Source organism: Xenopus laevis, chromosome 4S, assembly GCF_017654675.1.
Source record: "Xenopus laevis strain J_2021 chromosome 4S, Xenopus_laevis_v10.1, whole genome shotgun sequence".
In the NCBI taxonomy this organism is placed as follows: domain Eukaryota; kingdom Metazoa; phylum Chordata; class Amphibia; order Anura; family Pipidae; genus Xenopus; species Xenopus laevis.
In genome coordinates this window covers 47205579-47225982 of record NC_054378.1, presented here as the reverse complement: position 1 = coordinate 47225982, position 20404 = coordinate 47205579, and the positions used below count along the sequence as shown (strand labels likewise).

The window sequence follows — 20404 nt, the reverse complement described above, 5'->3', positions numbered from 1 at the left end:
TGTACGAGCCTGTGTTTGCAGAAAAAGCCAGCACAGCACCATGCAAGTTCTTTCTCCCAGTTACTATTTGAGCTATTCAATTCACATCTCCCTGTCCTATATAAATGCTTTTCTTGTTCTTCTGTTATGTGCTGCTTTGCCACTAGATGGCATATTGGTGCATATTCATTATTACAGATTTTTTTTTTGCTAATTTTGACCTGTATACTGCTGAAACCTACTCCAGCCTTCTGATAACCTGCTTTTTGTAAGGCTAAGGGACTGTCTAGGGCAGTGATCCCCAACCAGTGGCTCTTGAGCAACATGTTGCTCTCTGACCCCTTGGATGTTGCTCCAAGTGGGACCAAAGCAGGTGCTTATTTTTGAACTCCAGGCTTGGAGACAAGTTTTGGTTGGATAAAAACATGTGTACTGCTAAACAGGACCTCCTGTAGTTGCCAGTCCTCAAATGGCCAATCACAGCCCATCCCTAGGAACTTTTCATGATTATCTTGCTCTCCAACTTTTTTTAAATGTGGGTATATTATGTGATACCAGTCCAAGGCAACCACAGCCCTCCAGAGATGCCTCAGTAGCTCCCCATCTTCTTTTCTGCTGATTCACTGCACATGCTCTGTGTTGCTATCAGCTACTGAGTTTTAGAGACTGACACAAAATATATTGTATATATATATATGTATATATATATATATATATATATATATATATATATATATATATATATATATATATAACAAGGGAAAGTTGTGCTCACCACTAGTTTTTAAAACCATTAGGCGGGGGTGCAATGAGGCTGTGACCACAAAATACATATAGACAATTACAAGAGTCCTCAGCACTCAACCCATTATCAATATATTTAAGACAGAGACATTTTGTGCATACTGCTACTGAAAAATGCCTTACCCTTTAAACAACACAGGGATTGTTTGTCCATATATTGCAGTATATTTAAGCTGGCCAACTACGTCAAAGTCATCCCATATCTGGCCAGTCCTACGCTCAATTTTCATCTGATTCATTAAGAATTCTATTGCTTCATTATACATTTTACAAAGGGACTAAGTTTTACCTGCAACTTACTAGCTGCTTTCAAAGTAAAACTCCCAAACTGCTGCCCTTTTATTAGACCTGGATCAGTACAGCTATAGAGATGCTTAACCCATAACTCCCAACATTTGCTTAACCCATAACTCCCAACATTTTAAAAAGGGAAATAGTGACAAAAAGTTCTGTTGAGTGTAGTGAGGTGAACATTTTAAACCTCACCCATTTTATGGCCAAAGCTCCTATGTCCATTTTACAAAATTTGTCAAGCTTTTCATCTTCCCAAATTCTTATTTATGTGCCAGAATGGGGATTCTCATACCCATGCCCAGGAAACAATATAGAAGGTGAGGAGGGAGGGGAATGTGAAATTCAAGTGGCATCTAGGAAGTGCTGAATGAAAAGTAAATGCCTTCCCCACCCGAGGGGCAGGTAATATATGATTGACAGCAAAGATTTTTTAAAAACTTTATCACAGGTATGGGTGCTTTAATAAAAAAATTAATTTGGGTCTCATGTTTCATTTGAAAAGGAGTTTTATTATACAGGGTTTACTTTACCTAGTTTACAGTGGTGTGAAAAACTATTTGCCCCCTTCCTGATTTCTTATTCTTTTGCATGTTTGTCACACTTAAATGTTTCTGCTCATCAAAAACCGTTAACTATTAGTCAAAGATAACATAATTGAACACAAAATGCAGTTTTTAAATGAAGGTTTACGTTATTAAGGGAGAAAAAAAACTCCAAATCTACATGGGCCTGTGTGAAACAGTGATTGCCCCCCTTGTTAAAAAATAACTTAACTGTGGTTTATCACACCTGAGTTCAATTTCAAAGGTTATAAAGCCATTTCTAAAGCTTTGGGACTCCAGCGAACCACAGTGAGAGCCATTATCCACAAATGGCAAAAACATGGAACAGTGGTGAACCTTCCCAGGAGTGGCCGGCCGACCAAAATTACCCCAAGAGCGCAGAGACAACTCATCCGAGAGGCCACAAAGGACCCCAGGACAACATCTAAAGAACTGCAGGCCTCACTTGCCTCAATTAAGGTCAGTGTTCACGACTCCACCATAAGAAAGAGACTGGGCAAAAACGGCCTGCATGGCAGATTTCCAAGGCGCAAACCACTTTTAAGCAAAAAGAACATTAAGGCTCGTCTCAATTTTGCTAAAAAACATCTCAATGATTGCCAAGACTTTTGGGAAAATACCTTGTGGACCGACGAGACAAAAGTTGAACTTTTTGGAAGGTGCGCGTCCCGTTACATCTGGCGTAAAAGTAACACAGCATTTCAGAAAAAGAACATCATACCAACAGTAAAATATGGTGGTGGTAGTGTGATGGTCTGGGGTTGTTTTGCTGCTTCAGGACCTGGAAGACTTGCTGTGATAGATGGAACCATGAATTCTACTGTCTACCAAAAAATCCTGAAGGAGAATGTCCGGCCATCTGTTCGTCAACTCAAGCTGAAGCGATCTTGGGTGCTGCAGCAGGACAATGACCCAAAACACACCAGCAAATCCACCTCTGAATGGCTGAAGAAAAACAAAATGAAGACTTTGGAGTGGCCTAGTCAAAGTCCTGACCTGAATCCTATTGAGATGTTGTGGCATTACCTTAAAAAGGCGGTTCATGCTAGAAAACCCTCAAATAAAGCTGAATTACAACAATTCTGCAAAGATGAGTGGGCCAAAATTCCTCCAGAGCGCTGTAAAAGACTCGTTGCAAGTTATCGCAAACGCTTGATTGCAGTTATTGCTGCTAAGGATGGCCCAACCAGTTATTAGGTTCAGGGGGCAATTACTTTTTCACACAGGTTTGGATTTCTTTTCTCCCTAAATAATAAAAACCCTCATTTAAAAACTGCATTTTGTGTTTACTTGTGTTATCTTTGACTAATAGTTAAATGTGTTTGATGATCAGAAACATTTTGTGTGACAAACATGCAAAAGAATAAGAAATCAGGAAGGGGGCAAATAGTTTTTCACACCACTGTACTTATATTTGGCCTGTGGGAGGCTGTTATGGCTTCTGTATACTTGAATCCAAGTCCAGACCTGGTTTTACCCACCGCTGTTTTTCCCTGGAAGGTTTGGCCTTTTCTCTACTCGCTAATATACTGTATGATGTGGTTCCTATGAGCCCAAAACAGAGCAGTGGTGGCAGCAGAGAAAAACCTAGCTGAATCCTTTAGGAGAGGTGTCAGGTTAATTATCAGTCCATTGTAAGGGCAGAGACACTTCATCAGATTCAGGGAGATTAGTCGCCCAGCGATAAATATCCTCTTCTTCGGGCAACTTCGGAAAATGAAGCGCTCCGAAGGCCATCCCGCTGGCAATTTACATTCTCGCAGGTGGGAAGGCAGAAGAAGGGAGATTTGTCCCACAATCTGACCGTGTGTCTCTGCCCTTATGAAACCAAGCTGTAGTCAGATGTCTGAAGAAGACATGGAAACTGAGAGCAATGGCTTGTCTGATTTTATTGTTAAATATCCAAACACATTTTTTTTCTGTTTGTTCTTACAAACTTTAGCACATGATTATGTGAGAAACACTGTTAACGGATGTGCTTTGAATACAGCATGTTTTGCCATGACAGCATTCCTTTAACTTGGCTGCATTGCATTATTTGTTGGTTGTTGTAATGGTCTAACTGGGATTTAAAACCAGTTACAGGATCGAGCATTTTTAAAAAGATGGAAGAAAAAACAATTTGGGCATAGATTTTACCTGATTTTACCAGATTTGAGTGCAGAAACTCCTATGCTAGTATTAATATTTTGACTTTTAGTATGAGAGTCTAGAGACAATTTGCAGTTGGTTTTCATTTGTATTTGCTATATTTTGAGTATAATGCAAAACCACAATGATGAATAATAGCTGAATAATCTGTGAATAAAATTAAAGTAACACAATATTAAAGGGGTAGTTGACTTTCAGTAAATTTTAGTATGTTTAGTAATTTAGTAACTTTTCAATTGGTCTTCATTTTTTATAGTTCTACGCCTTCCTCTTCTGCTACATTCCAGTTTTCACATGGGAGTCACTGCCCTGACAGCCAAAAAAAAACCACCTGCATCATGAGGCTACAGTTTTATTGGTTTTGTTGCCTTCTATGACTAATCTTTCTATTCAGGCCCTCTTCTATTTGTATTCCAGTCTCTCATTTGAACCACTGTCTGGTGACTAGGGTAAGTTGGGACCTAGCAACCAGGTAGCTGCTGAAATTCGAAACTGGAGAGGTGCTGAATAAAAAGCTAAATAATTAAAAAAGTACAGAAAATAAAAATCTCAGACTATCGCTGTCTACATCATACTTATTTAAAGGAGAAGGAAAGACCTATTTACTTGGAGTGCCAAAAGTTAGGCACCCCCAAGTGACTATATAAGCTTTCTCACATCAGGAGAAAACTGCACCGGTCTGGAGTTTCTTCCAGTGAGCACCACAGAGTGATCAGCTTCTTCTTTCTTCAAATTTCCCGGGGCAGACGCATGCGCAGTAGAAAGAAATAGACGACTTCTTCATTAAAGTTTTTGGCTACTGCGCATGCACACCCACGCAAAGAAAGACGAAGCCGCCTATTGCTTGTGGTGCTCACTGGAAGAACCCCCAGACCGGTGCAGTTTTCTCCTGATAGAAGCATCGGCCCAGGGTGTGAGGTAAGTACATGGAATCACTTTGGGGTGCCTAACTTTTGGCATCCCAAGTAAATAGAGCCTTTCCTCCTCTGCCCTCCTCCGCAGTTGTGGAATGCACTGCCGGGTGATGTTGTGATGGCTGATTCTGTTAATGCCTTTAAGAATGGCTTGGATGATTTCTTGGACAGACATAATATCAAAGGCTATTGTGATACTAAACTCTATAGATATGAGTATATAACATTTATGTGAAAGTAGGGAGGGGTGTGTGTATGGATGCTGGGTTTTCAATTGGGGGGTTGAACTTGATGAACTTTGTCTTTTTTTCAACCCAATTTAACTATGTAACTAACTATGTAACTATCCCCCAAATGTAATAAATGGCATAATGTTTGCCCAGGAGCAATAACCCATAGACACCAATAAGATGTCTCCTTTTAAACAGGTGACCAGTAAATGCTACCTGCTGATTGGTTGCTATGGGTTACTGCACCAGGGCAAACTTAGTGCCTTTTATTACATAACCCCCTATGTGTCTGTTCACCTAGGATAAGGCACTCTATCCATTTAAAGAACGATGTACTTTCTGTGTTAGTTGACTTTGGGAAGAAGCCTTGACTGACTGCCGCATGAATATGCAACGCATTCATTGTGTGGATCATGCTTCCTGTTATCTGTACCATAGCCATGTATATAGTAATCAAAATGCTAAAGCACAAAGGTTACCAGCTGCTCTTGGTTTTCTTTTATTTATTAACCCCCTGAACAGCCAGAGAGACATATGTACAACAAGAAACAGCTTTCTCTCTCTGTAAATGGCTGTTCAGCAGAAGAAAGGTTAACAGACTTCTCTGCCAGCAGCTTGCTGTAATGTGCAATTTGGGTCAGATTTCACAGGGACATTAACAAACACTTTGCCACATACAGACGGGCTGTCTGTGTTGTAAAGGGAAGATCATTGTAAAGGGTGTGCACAAGTCATCAATTCACTGCACTCTAGGACTGACCTGTAGCCCTCATGCAATAAAGATTCTTTGACAGTGGAGATTAGGTAGATTAAGTCTAGCTGTAATGTGTATTGAAAACTGATTTCATACTTCTATACATCTCCATACCTCCCAACATTTTGGAAGTAAAAAGAGGGACAAAGAATTTTTTCGCATTTAGCGCAGCAAATTTTTTTGACCCTTAATTACCATGTTCATTTTACAAAATTTGGCAGGTTATGAAAGTTTGAAAATATTTCTCCTTATCTAAACTGTTTTTTTGTGTCTCAAAATTGTTACAAAGTATCTTATTTGCGCCTGTTAGCTGTTCTGTGCTCTCTGCTAAAAGCCAATTAAGTTAGAAACTTTGTTTTTTTTTCTGGCTGTTCAGTGCAGAAAATAGGGACTTTTCAGTACAAATGAGGGACTGCGGGTTGAGCTGTCAAAAGAGGGACTGTCCCTCCAAAAAAGGGACAGTTGGGAGGTATGCATCTCTAATTCTGGGGATGTAACAATGCATAAGCAACCAGGTATTCTGTTACTTCTTCAGTTTTGGGGCAGATGTAGTACAAGGCTTACACTGTAGTAGAACATTTCTTAAAGAGATAGTGACACCATAACATAATATCTACTGTAACAATGTCTTTGCATGCTGTTTATAATTTTGCCATAAAAGTATTAGCTCAATACTTTTTTATTACCTATCTGATCCCCCATGTTCCTCTATGAGGGGGCTGCCATATTTGTGCAGCAGTAGTCTGTTAGCATTAGAAACTCTTAACTGACAGACTGAGAAGGGACAGTCAGGTGGCAAAACAGTCAGGTTTAGGAACTTTAACAATTACTTACAAAAGCAAACCTATCAGCTTTTTTTTTTTGCTTCCAATAAGGATTAATTATATCTTAGTTGGTATGAAGGAAAAAGGAAATCATTTTTCACAAATTTGGATTATTTGGATAAAATGGGGCCTATGGGAGATAGCCTTTCCATGATTCAGATCTTTCTGGATAACGGGTTTCCAAATAATGGATCCCTTACCTGTACTGCTACTATACCCTTTTGCAGTCCAATTTAAATGATGGGTTAATTAGATTTACTGCTACCGAGCGTCCTTTTCTTCCACATTCAGGGTAATATAAAATTGTATACTTGTGCAACCGCCTCCAGGATTGGCTCCTCCCGACACTTTATTTAGCCACTCTCATATGGCCTTTATCATCCACATCTCTCTTCCTTCACCAGTAGTGCAAACAAAACACACGCTTTGCCATGGGCTTCATTTGGCTTTGTCTTAGGTCAAGTCCTTCTTCTGTACTGACGTCAAAAGGCACTCAGGATGCCTTACAAATTTAATGTGACATATACACCTTGATGTCAGTGTTTGAGATTGCATCAATTTAGAATCAATTACCCATACCACTTGCTTTTGGATCTAGTACAGGCTTTTGATTGGACTACATGTAGCTGTGGACTGGTCAACTGAACTAATCAGCCTTCTATTGACATATTGATGTTACTGGTGTTCTGTTTTTTATCTGATTGCCAGAGCCTCCTTTTCAGACTAGGCACATGAACTTATGTTGTCAGTAATTATGTTATATGCCACATGGTGGCAGAAGAAAATGTATCTAAAGTGATTGAAATTAACAATACAACATTGGTAATTTGTAAATGATGACAAATTCAACAGTCAATCAGATTGTGACTTAAAAAAAATCTTGTGTTTACCATCTGAAATATGTTCATGTGCCATAGAACTAGAGTTGTTCTGTTTTGGAGTATTTCCCACTATTAAGCTATTAGCATGAGTACATATACAGCTCAAGTCCTCACAACAGTAGAGAAAACAAATGTATTTTATTTTATTTAGAATGCATATGGTACAAAAATAATTCTAACTGATTTATTTGTTTTGTCTAGGCTGGGCCTCCGCCCCATGATAGTTCCCACCAAGGCTCTATCCCAGGGTCTTGTCGCTCTGTACGCATAGTGCCAGAACTTGAGAAGAGTCCCAAGACAAGCAGAGAAGCCACTTCATTGGTCCATTGCCAGGAAAACAGCTTGGATGTGGAACATGTAGACCAAGTGACAGCAAGTAGGTGGCGCTTACTGCATTAATTATTTCGTTAGATAGTGGTAACCTGATAAGTGGGTAATCCCTGACCTTCCTTTGTGGGTCACACTGATACCACTGTAGTTCACTTTTTTTTCATAGCACATAAACTGTCAGGGCATTCTGCTCTTCAGTATGTATATTTTTATCATTTGTTTAGGCTTGATATCTATTGATACACTGTAGTTCCGTCATCAACTAGAACACAAGGACAGTATTCTCTATCATTTACTTACTCAACAAGCAGGGTGAGAGCTTTGCCATCTCCCAGCATGAATGAGGTTAATAGGATGGCAAGAGAAAGAAACTGGAGACAGAAGATCTCTGCAGTGTATATTGACTTTGCTTAGCCCTGCGGGAAGAACAGGTGCTGTGCACTCTCCCAGTCTTAGGGCAGGTGAACTTGCTTTTTTCACTCTAGAGAGGTTGCTCCCTCTGGCTGCCTGCCAGCTGCTCTTCCTTTAATATATTGCTGCTGTACTCTAGACTGATGAAATGTGCAGGCTTTTATCACTCTGTTGTGGGGGCATGCATTTAGGTAAAACCTCAAATGTATTGGAACAGCCTGTCTCTCATATACAGTAGCTGTATGTACAGTGCTGACCACATGCATCTTATAAAGGTAATTATTAAACTATGTGTGGCTTTTAATATGGTATACAAGCAGCAAATTCATTGTGATATACAGTATACATAGAACATATGAATAGGATTCAGACATGTTACCGTAATTCCCCCCTAACACTCAAATTCAAATTAGGATTAGGATTTGGAGTGGGTTCATTATGTACTTGGTAATCTTCTTTTACCTATTCTAAACTTTGTGTTGTTTCACCTTTCTAGTCTCTCTCCTACACACAAATGTAGATATCTAAATCTTTCTCTAACTTCATCAACCTGTGCCTTAGAAGCACCAAAATGGATTGTGTGTGTTGTGCAGTTTATCATTATCTTTTCATTGTTGGCAAGGCAAGTGACAATGAACTTGGTGGTGGGTTACAGGGCCAGAACTAGGGGTAGGCAGAAGGCTTCTTATGAGGTACGTGCCTCGCGACCCCCAAACTTTGCGCCCTAGGCACGTACCTCATAAGAAGCCTACCCCTAGTCCACCACTGAAAAAGGTTAAGCGGATGCCACTCTTTGACGTCAACGCGCAGGCCCATCAGCGGCTCGTTTGCATACACTCGCACCCACGCTTCCTTGTTTGCCCACGGCCATGTATGGGTGGGGGGACAGAGTGTGACGTGGCCAACCGGGTTGCCTAGAGTGCCCTGTTGGCATTGCCTGGCACTGGTGGGTTGCTTCTCTTAACACTTTTCTTTCCAGAGCAGCACACATGGGCTTCTGTCTTGCCTCGGAGGGGTTTAGTTTCCATTATTTCGCCCTATCTTTACAGTAATGTGTAACCTCTTGCAGAATAAAAATAAATGTGCAACCAGTTTAGAGATACAGTGTCCCACTGAGACCCTGATTTTAATACTGCTTGCATGTACCACTATAAGCACAAGCATGATCCTCAGCACATTATAGGGATATCTATTGATGAGGTGTTTGAAATCAAATCACCTTAGAATTTTTGCAGTATTTATAAAAGCAGCTACTACTGCTCCGAATATATGGGTTATTGGGAAATTATTATAAGGGATGAACTCTTAGTCACTAATGTATGATTTGCACTTTCAGAAGAACAGATGCATATTGGCATAGACAGCAGGAGCTCTTGCTGGAATCGGTCCCACTTGCTCCAATAAAGGGATTTATTGTTAATTTGTGAAACATGTCTAGAATTCTGTACATCTATTCTTCAGACATTGGATGTGATGGTAAATGGCCGTTGCCATGCACTTTTATTCCTTTCCTGTGAACTTGGTGTGTGTGATATTGCTGAACTGTACTGTATTAGCAGTTTATTATTTTTATTACATTAATTCATTAAGCACCAACATTCCGCAGCGATGTACCCAAGGGTGCATAATACAAATGAATACAAAAAGTACAGAGGGCCAAGCACGCAAGGGTTTACTGTGTATATAGGGACAAGGTTACATATCAATATTTTTGCTAAAAGCTTGGGGGCTTAGAGGGGCAATTGTGAAGCAGTTTGCAATCTAAAACAGTGACCTGCTGCCATACTGCTAAAAGCTTTGGTTTTAATAGATAATTTACTGGAACAGGTGTTTGTGTGTGAAGCACTGAGTTACTTGTCGGCACTATATAAATAAATGATCATGATTAAAAGATGATGATGACATGCAACTGCCTTTGTTACAGCTCCAACTGCTGCGAATGACATGCGGCACCTTGAACTTTAACTTAGTAAGATAGTAATGTATGTTTGCTAAGCATTATTTGAAGGAAATGCATATCACCGAAATCTCCTAGACAACACAACTGACATGTTACAGGTTAACATACCTCCCAACATGTTGGAAATAAAAAGAGGGACAAAAAAGTTGCCGCCCACAACACGGCAATATTTTTTTTACTTTGCCCATTTTTGTGGCCACCTAATGTTCATTTTAAAAAATTTGCCAGGTTATGAAAGTTTGAACATATTTCTGTGTTTTTTTTTTCAGTTATTACAGTTTTGCTAATGAAGGTGAATTGCCCTTTAAGCTGTGAGTCTAACTTCTCCCAAGAGACCTATTATCTTAAATTGTAACAATTACTTATTTGCTTATCTCAAAATTGTTACAAAAGTATCTTATCTGCAGCTGTTCTGGGCTCTCTGCCAAAAGCCAATTAAGTTAGAAACTTTGTTTCGTTTTCATGCTGTTCAGTGCAGAGAAAATCGTGACTTTCCAGTACAAACGAGGGACTGCGGGTTGAGCTGTCAAAAGTGGGACTGTCCCACTAAAAACGATCAGTTGGGGAGGTATGGGTCAACCCTGCCAGCACATTGTTAGACAGAATACATACTAGCTCAGAAGAGAACAATGGGTTTATTAGACTGTCAAAGTAAGTGTTGTTAATAACTAAGCAGCAGCCAGTGGTTAATAAAAGTGAAGAAATGTCATTATGTGATGTATAATTTAATGTATAATGCATGGCACCGCATTTCCCATGTAGCAGCAGTAGGATTTAATCCAAATTTATGGCCTTACTGGCACAGCTTTGGCTCAGGCTATGCAGAAGTATTCCTTACCCCAGTGATATAAGCAGACTGCCTGTTTTATATCATATACTCCCCTTGCCTCCTCCCTGCTTATGACTTAGAGGAAGAAAACGGCCCTAATTTGCAGTCAATAAATTAGCCGTTGCTAGAGTCAGGAGCAGCGCCAGGCAGACAGGCGGTCAGGAAGTGGCTCCGAGTCGGAATCCGGTCTTGGAAGAAGGGGGAGACCCGGGGAGGGAGAAGGGAGGTGAAGCTAACAGACTGCAAGCTGTCTGTGTGGGCTCAGCTAGGATAAGGGATGTTAAGTTTCTACATCAGTACATCTGCTCTAAAATCACCCTAAAATACCCCCTGAGTTTACCCAAAGGAGAGGGACGGCAATCTCAGCATGGAGGGGAAGAGCAGGGGATGGCAGACAAACTGCATGGGTGAGTTTGTGCAGGGTAGCATTGATGGAACGGATGGGGCAAGTGGGAGGGATTTCATAAGAGGGGTGAAAACTGTAGACTGTATACTACTCTGAAATTTAAAAAAATGCAGAAGGGACTTGAGGCTTATATACATCAGTTATGTCATTACCACAAGGCTGTTGGAAATGTATTGGCAAAAATTACCACAAGATACATAAAGTTTATTTAGGCTTCGTAGCCCAGTTCATTATGTCTGGTCCCAGTACCATTTGCAGCAAATATATAAATGTTGATGGCTTCCTGGATAAAATAAATATTGAAGGCTTTCAGGACAATGCGGTTATTTGGGCCAGGAAGACAACTGATCTTATTGGAGCAACGATGTGCAGGCTGTGGTCTTGCAGCCATTTATAACTTCTATCATCCAAACTCCTCCTCCCAGGGGATTGTGGGAGTTGTGGCTCCATGACTGCAGACTTAATTTACCTCGACGGAGTAATAGTCATTTAAATGTATCAGTAAAATCATATATTGTGGGTTATTAAGGCTTACCTGTGAATAACACTACATATGTCAAACTACCAGACATATCTAGTGTTCAGTTTATTCTCTGAAGGCAAGTGAATTATGTCAGGGTTTACACAGAGCTGGTGCCCAATGTTGCCATACTAGATTAGGCAATCCTTTGTTGTATAGACTAGCATTAATCAATCACTCTTTGCTTCAGGAAAGTCTCTCTTGACATTTAACATCCATACAACCCTTGCCACATTTCCCCTCATAAATACTTCCATTCATTCATTTGTTTTTAACAGTGTGTGCTGTTTAAAATGATTAATTCATTTGATGAAAAAAACATGGTTATTTCTTTCCTGTTTCAACAAATGACGTTTCATTTCTTAACTTGTACCTACTGGCAGGTCTCGTGCTCACTAGAGATTTTGATGTAATTCAAAGGCGACTTGATCAACCAAGTCTCAATATAAAGCAAAGAAAATAAAGCTGGCCATAGATGCAAAGATATAGTCATACGAAACGAAGATTTGTATGATTTTCGGAATGTGTGGAGTGTCCTGCCATTTTTCGTACCTTAAGAATTGATGGTTTAGTCGATTGAACAGGTTAAAAGATTTATATCGGCTACAGATAAGCTCCTCTGCATGTATTGCTTATTTGACAATATCAATGGGTGACTGTCTCTACTAATTATCAGACATTAATTTTGTACGATTGCTGTCTGTCAATTAATGGCCAGAACATTATTGTCTGATCTGTTCTTTTTCCTACTTATTTAATCTGATTGGTTAGTTGTAGGTCGGCAGCCTGACAAGGACAAGAGTGTGTCATACAAAGAATAAAATCTGCACGTCTATGGTCAGCTTTACTCTGGTTTCACAATGTACATAAGTAAATATCTTTTCAACTCTAAAGTACTTGTGTTAGAGTCCTGCAGCAGGTTGGGTACCCGCGGGTTACCCGCAAAAAAAGGGTACCCTGCGGAACAAAGGTAGGCTTTTCAGGTGTGGGTATAGATGTGGGTCGCGGGTCTGCGGGACGCGGGTCGGTTTTCAGTTCTTTTCCTGCTGCAGCTCTCTCCCTGCAGCTTTCCCTCCACTCATCTCCCCCTCCCATCTGACTTCAGGCACAGCTCTCTTACATCACACGGCGCACTTCTATCCCTCTCGGTTATCGACCATGTTTGATGATGTCACTTCCGGTTTGATGGTGGTCGGCAGGTTGCGGGTCAGGTTGCGGATAAGGCAGTTGCGGGTTCGGGTTGGGTATCGGTTCAAAGTAGGTAAATATGTGGGTCTGCGGATTGCGGGTTTGGATAAGTTGCAGGTCTTAGAAATTGATTCCGCACACGACTCTAACTTGTGTGAATCTGCAAGTTTGGGGGTAATTTATCATGTCAGTATACAGCAGATTCACAGCTTCAGCTTTATGTGTTGCAGTCTAACCCCTTGCACCTGATATGCTGCTGAAACCCCTGGAATTTAAGAATTTATTGTATAAGCATGCATAGAGATTAAGGTAGAAAAGCCAAATATAAACATACATCTCCTAAATGTTACTTCCCAGATTGTCTAATTTTGATTGCTGCTCTAGATTTCCCCTTCCTTTCCGGCTCCCTTTATGACCTGCTTCTCTAGTGTGCGTTGCTATACCTTATTTATCTCCCACTCTATCACGTTTCCCCTCATTAGACACTGGCTGTTTCTGTGATCTCTGTGCCTGCGTATCGCTAGCTTCCTTTCATCTCTTTGCCTCAGTATAATTAGCTCCTCTTCACCTCTGTTTGAGCTCTGCCTATAGCTTCACACCTCTGTTGCCGACTCTCTCAGTCTTATTAAGGTGCCAGTTTAATGTCTTCCTCTTTGCTGCTGCTCCATTAGTTCTCCTTCTCATTACTACCATTTCTCTCCTTGCATTCACTACATTCTTCATGCTCCATCATTAACACTTTCCTGCTCTGTATGTAGTTCCCAGGGTTTTTTTTTTACATTTTTCTTGTTTCCTCTCTGCTTCAGTTTATTTTTCTTTGCCTTCCTCTTCTTCTCTCTTTCACCCCCTCTTTTAATTTCCTCCTGTCTTATTGATATTTACTGCTCACTCTCATTTGCTACTATTATCCCTTTTTTATTTAATTCTTCAGACATTGGGAATCCTCTTGTTGCCACCTTTATGTCTGGCTGAGACCGGGCGGGTCTGTGACATCATTGGGCGGGGCTATGATGCGGCGCTCAGCGATTGGTCAATCGTCGTGTCAATCAAGGGAATCCCGCCCGTTTTTCCTTATTTGGAAAACAGGGCAGGAAGTATAGACCCAGGCAGCCCCTCAAAATACCGGGCTGTCCGGGTCAAAACCGGACAGGTGGCAACCCTACCTCTGACATTGTCATCTGTGTATTTACTGGAGTCGTACGTTGAGGTGACTTTAAGGGAGGCCCAATTGTCGAAATAAAACCTTCTTTGTTCATGAAAACAGTACATGCTGTAGCAGGGTGGTAATACATGGGGGCAAACTTGCTAAACTGCGAAGTGACTAAAGCTGGAATTCGCTAGAAATTCGCTAGCAAAGGAGATAGACTCTAGCGCTACTTCGCACTCTAACGCCAGGCAAATATTCGCTCTGGCGAATGGACGTAACTGTTGCCTCAGCGATAGACATTAGTGCTGTAAATGTACGATAACAGGGAAATAGTAAGGGGCAGTAGTTCTGAATTTTTATAATGCAAAATAACTGTACTATCTCTTTAGCCAAAGTAAGCGAATCATCCATATTCTGGTGTTAGCTTTGGCCAAAAAAAGTAGGTGGGCAGATGAGGATAGGCTGAGGGGAGTGTGTTTGACATATGGGAGGTGCGGCTGTGATATCAGAGGCGGTATTAGCCAAAATCTTGCTCAGGTTTCATAATGCTGAAACCCAGGGAGATAGTTTTAAATCAAGAGCAAAAGAAAAAGTTTTAAACAGGCCGAAAAAAAAACCAAACAGTTCACAGGTGGCAACCCTACCAATGACTGTAGTTAAATATAGTTATTAGTGTCCTAGGAGGCCAATAGGAAAAATAGAAAAAATAATTATTTTGGTTTTTCTTTTGCTTTACCAGGCAAAAGTAAAAACATCTTTTCAAATCTGTGACTGGTGAGGGTATTATAGAGTGATTTTATAAGGTGCCATGTGAGAGAGTAGCTGTTGTTGTATAGGTGAAAAGACAGAGCAAAGATTCTGCCAATGTATGTTTTTTTGTGTGTGTAAGCCTCTTTATTGAAAGCAATGGCTGCAGGGCAAAGAGAATTACATTGGAGACAGTGGCTTTGGCAGTGGGCCTGTGTTCCTGCTGAGTCTATGATGGGGGTGTGCGAGAGGTGAGGATATGACAGACATCTCAGAAGGAGAGTTTATTGCTATCTGACATGTTAGGGCTTAAACAGAATTTGTTTTCCTTTCTCTCGGCAAAAGGGGGGGGGAGAATTTCATTGCAGAGCCTGCTAAAAGTTGCTAAAAACAGGACATTCTATAACATACTAAAAGTTAACTTAAAGGTACTGTTACTGATTTTAAAGAGGATTTAGACTAGAAGAATAGACTGGGATAGCCTAGAATGCTGTTTATATGTCTTATCTTGTGGCTGTTATTATTAGTGTGGTTTGGCCCTGGGCATATGTAATGGGATCAAAAAAGAACTCTGTGGGTTGCATTCAGCTCTGAGGATAGTATTTGTCAGCTCTGTTCTTGTCTTGTTTTTCTCTGCTAGGTTGGCAGGGACCTGAAGGACAAGAAGGTATGCTTGGAATTATGAAGGTTGAGCCTGCCACATTACTAACAGCCTTGCACCTTTCCTCCATATGGCACATGATGCATCGCTTATCAGGGAGATAAGGCTTGTATAGAAGCTGTTTTATTGCTGCAATAAGAGGAAAGTTTATTTTACACATAAAAAGTGCACTAAAATCCCGGGTGCCCCATGCTGGAAAAATGCCAGGTGCGTTCATGCAAAAGGTTTAGAGAGTTTTGTTTCATAGGAATGTATTATTGCTCCTGTATGTGTGTTTATGTGTGGATGTATTTGACTGTGTTTTTCAGTGGTACCGGGTAACATTATAGTGAAATTGTTGAAAAAGCAGAAGGCAACATATGGATAAAAGGATATACAATATATATATATATATATATATATATATATATATATATATATATATATATATATATATATATATATATATATTGTGTATGGTTTTATCTTATTTGGCATACCATCTAAGAGAGGCCTTAAACCACTACTGTTTGCAACAATATGTGTTTATTTACAGGCCAAGTATCAGCCCATGTGGCATTAGGCTTAAACTGGTCATAAACTGGCAGATTTCAGCTGCGGATTCAGCCACTTTAGACCATCTCTGCTGCTTATCCGCACCTGTATGAGCCCTGCCCAGTATATACTGTATCTGGCAGGCATAAAAATCTCACCAGGGCAAGGAATGCACCATGATGAATCATTCTTTAAAACAATTGGTTAGCCGATAATATCATTTGCAGGGTGGCAACAAAATCTGCCCATGTATGGTCAGTTTGCTAGTCTCAGTTCTCCCAAGAGACTTGCTTATCTTAAATAGTGACAATTGTTTCTTTGATTTTCTTAAATTGTTACAAAAGTATCCATATGCAGCTGCTGACTGTTCTGGTCTCTGATTATTTAAATGAAGTTTCAGAAACATTGTATCTTTTTCTCGAATGCAGGAGATCAAAGAGAAAGTGACGACATTTCAGTAAGAAACACAGGACTGTCAAAATAGGGACTGTCCTGCAGAAAAAGGGACAGTTGGGAGGTATGCTTCCCGAAAGACACCTGGCCAAATATGATAAATCTATGGCGTAGGTTTGAAAATCCCGTAGTATGTGGGCTGCATGTTGATGTGGTCCACTCCCAATGGTCCTGCATATGCCTCTACTATACTATTTAGGCTAAAGTGGTTTGGGATCTAGTTAAAACATTGTTATTATTACTGTTCAACCTGCCTTTATATTTATTGGACTGTAGGGGTGAAACATAGCATGCAGAGAAAATGCAAGAGGATCAGAACTGATCTCTTGTTTTAACCAAGCAGCAGTTAGTCAATTAGTGAGGCCTTGTATTAAAAACTCAACAACAAAAAATAGGAAAAGTACATTGCAAAGTGGGTTATCATGCTTATCATGCTTCACAGAAGTAAAATAAGTGCACTGCTGACGTGATGATCCTCTCTTAATTTATTTAAATTTAAATGAATCCTTTATATGAGTTGATATCACTAAGCACCATTTACAATAGGGATGCACAAAATCCAATATTTTAAGATCCTGCTGAACCCATGAATTATTTGTGAAAGATTTGGTTGAATACTGAACGAAACCCTAATTAGCATATGCAATTTAGGGGTGGGAAGGGTGAAATTGAAAAAAAAATGTTTAATTTCCTTGTTTGTATGATGAAAAGTCATATGATTTAAGGATTTTGATTCAGTTCGGCCAGGCATAAGGATTCAGCCAAATCTGAATCTTGCTGAAAAAGGCTGAACACCGAACTGGATCCTGAATTTGGGCACCCCTACTTTACAAGGATGTATTTTACAGGTTTTCAATGACCATTGTATATAAAAGTTACAGAGTACTTTCTTTTTTACATGAGGGCTCAAGACCACAGGCAGAATGTTTTTATACGGGCTATGGAACTCCGAGTTGACTTCTAATTTCTTGTTTTTGAAAGCAGTGATACACAAGGTTAATCTCAGTTGCTAAATTTACATACAGGTATTTGTTGCAGATTGCTTTCCCTTATAGTTAATGGATGGAGACTGCCGCTTTTTTGGAGTTACTGTCTTGTGCCATAAACTTGTAAATAGCCATTATTTATGCTTTTTTTTTAACTTATGGAAAAAGAGACACTTGCGTCATTGCCCTTGCACATCTATGCAGAGAGAAGAATAAGAAGGAATATGAGGAATTTTCTTTTACAAGGGTAAACAATAATAAGTATTTCATATAATAGAAAGGGCCTATTCTTTCTGTAGCACTGACTCGTGGAGTGTTGTTGGGAGAAGTGAATGGGCTGGCTGACTCTCACCTGCTCCTGTCTGCAGGCAGGCACACTCTTGCTGGTTGGAGCCTTTATGTACTATGTTTACTGTAGCTCTTAGCAGTGTGACCTTAGCAGGTGTTTTTATAAGCGAGCAGCCAAACTTGTAACCACTTGCTAGAGGTATTGAGACTGGAGTTAAGCTCTTTTGTTGTGACAAAGACCATAATCTCCCCCCACCCCTTTATCAATTTGTAATGTTGGAATGTTTTGTAACCAAGAATAGATTGGTGCAGCTTGGCCTATTGATTTATCGCTTATTTTCAGCACCATTGCAGTATTTAACCTCCTCAAAATTTTGAAAGGATATTGTTATCATAATAATGCACTTGTTTGTTCCTGGAAAAAATGTGAAGGTCAAGTAAAAAAAAAATTGTGTGGTTAAGTGGTGGTACTTTATGTATTACTGATATGCTTCCTTCTTGTTAAAGGGATTCTGTCATGATATTTATGATGTCGTTTTTATTTCTAAATTACACTGTTTACACTGCAAGTAATTCACTCAACAATATAACATTTAATTCCTGAACCAGCAAGTGTATTTTTTTTTTTAGTTGTAATATTCGTATGTGGACAGCCATCTCAGGTCATTTTGCATGGTCATGTGCTTTCAGAAAGAGCCAGCACTTTAGGATGCAACTGCTTTCTGACAGGCTGTTGATTCCTACTCAATGTAACTGAATGTATTGCAGTGGGACCTGGATTTTACTATTGAGTGCTGTTCTTAAGGTGGCCATAGACGTAACAATTACGATCTTTCTTTGAAAAGATCTTTCCAAGAAAGATTGTTAGTTTCAATACACACATGTAGAGCTGAATTGTCAGATATACATATAGAAACAATAGAATTCTACCTGTATCTGACGATTCTGCACTAACTGGCTTATTTCTCAAAATTCTCCGTCCAGCCCGATCGACGAGCCAACCGATATCCAAGTCTGCCGATATCGGCCGGCTCTTTTCCCACTTTACACGCACCAAATACCATACGTAAAATATACAGCTCTTCATTTTCCGAAATTTGCCTTGCAAGGAAAACTTTGGGTGACTTCGGAAACCAAAGCCAAGTTATGATTGTTATACTTTTGTATATTGTGTATACTTCATGCAACCATGGACTTGGATATTTTGGATTTGGATATTTATTTGTTACATAAATGACAACACTGCATCCATTAAGGTATGTAGTCAAAACTGAAAAATGTCTGAGTAATCCAGAGAAATAAATAGGGATGAGTTATTTCATTTTCCCTGATTGGTGTTGTTAACTTGGTAAATAGCTTCCTATACCTTTGCTTAGGGTTAACTACAGGACCAGTATTAACAGGCATGTATCTTCCTGTTCCTGGTCTGTTTGCTGTGGGATTCCTAGCTCTGCCCTTACCTCAAGGAGCCACTCCTTATATATTTAGAATCCCATCTATTTTAGAGAAAATATATTTGGTTCATCTTTATTGGACACAAGAAGAAAAGAAAGGCTAGTGGGAGGTTTATGCAAATTGGAAACTTCATTCTTACCCACTCATTCTGACAGAGGAGGTGTCTGTTGGTTAATTGCTGTCTAGATTTTTCTGTTCTATTTATAGAACAAAAGTTTATTTGTTTTTACAGAAATGATGCCCCATTTCTTGATCTGATCAATTTTAAACACTCTTTACCTTTAAACACTGATTACTTGTAAAGTGTTAAATGGCTTTTGATAATGTGAATGGATAAATATGCAAAAGTGATAGATATACCTTTGCAAGGAGTGTAGTTTTGTGACACATGGGGCTTTTATTCTAATAGGATTACAAGATTTTCATGGGGGTGCATGTTTTCCATCTTTTTTCAGTAGTACAGAAATGCGCTTCTTTTTGCACAACAGGTTTTCTTTGTGGTAAATTTAGAGGGTATTTGTTTTGTTCGTTGTTAAAAGGTAGATGGAATTTAGATTCAGGACAAAGTGTTTCAAGGCAAATTTAGCACAATCTGGACCAGAGCACTGTGTACCCTTAAATAGTAACCTTAAACCTTAAATGTGGGAGTGGTTTATAGAACACATTTTGCAGATAGATGGATTTTAAGGCAGTAGAGGTTAATTCCAGGTTTAACAAGACTTGCTACAAGGCACTGATCCCCAACCATTGGCTTGTGAGCAACATGTTGCTCACAAGCCCCTTGGATGTGGCCTCAAAGAAGTTGCTTATTTTTGAATCCCAGTCTTGGAGGCAAATTTTATTTGAATTAAAACTACCTCCTGCATGCTGCCAGTCCACACAGAGGCTAACAAATAGGCAATCACAGCCCTTATTTGACACCCTCGGGGACTTTTTCCATTCGATTGCGGCTTATGGATAAAAAACGTTGGAGCTCCTGGAAGGTTACAAGAGTGTGCTATAGTAATGGTTTGCTAATAGAATGCTGCTTTGTAACCAGACATAGTAAGGAGAGGTCACTGAAGATGGATAAGAGGAGACAACGATGTGGGAGGC

General features: G+C 39.8%; 1 protein-coding gene across 2 annotated transcripts in view; it reads left to right on the top strand.

Annotated features, from left to right (window-relative positions):
• Positions 1–20404, top strand: part of gse1.S (Gse1 coiled-coil protein S homeolog) — a 311558-nt gene that overhangs the window by 82840 nt on the left and 208314 nt on the right. For both annotated transcript variants that reach the window (XM_018240435.2, XM_018240434.2), the window contains exon 2: positions 7596–7770. In XM_018240435.2, coding sequence (XP_018095924.1) covers positions 7596–7770 — 175 coding nt within the window. The remainder of the gene's footprint in view (positions 1–7595; positions 7771–20404) is intronic.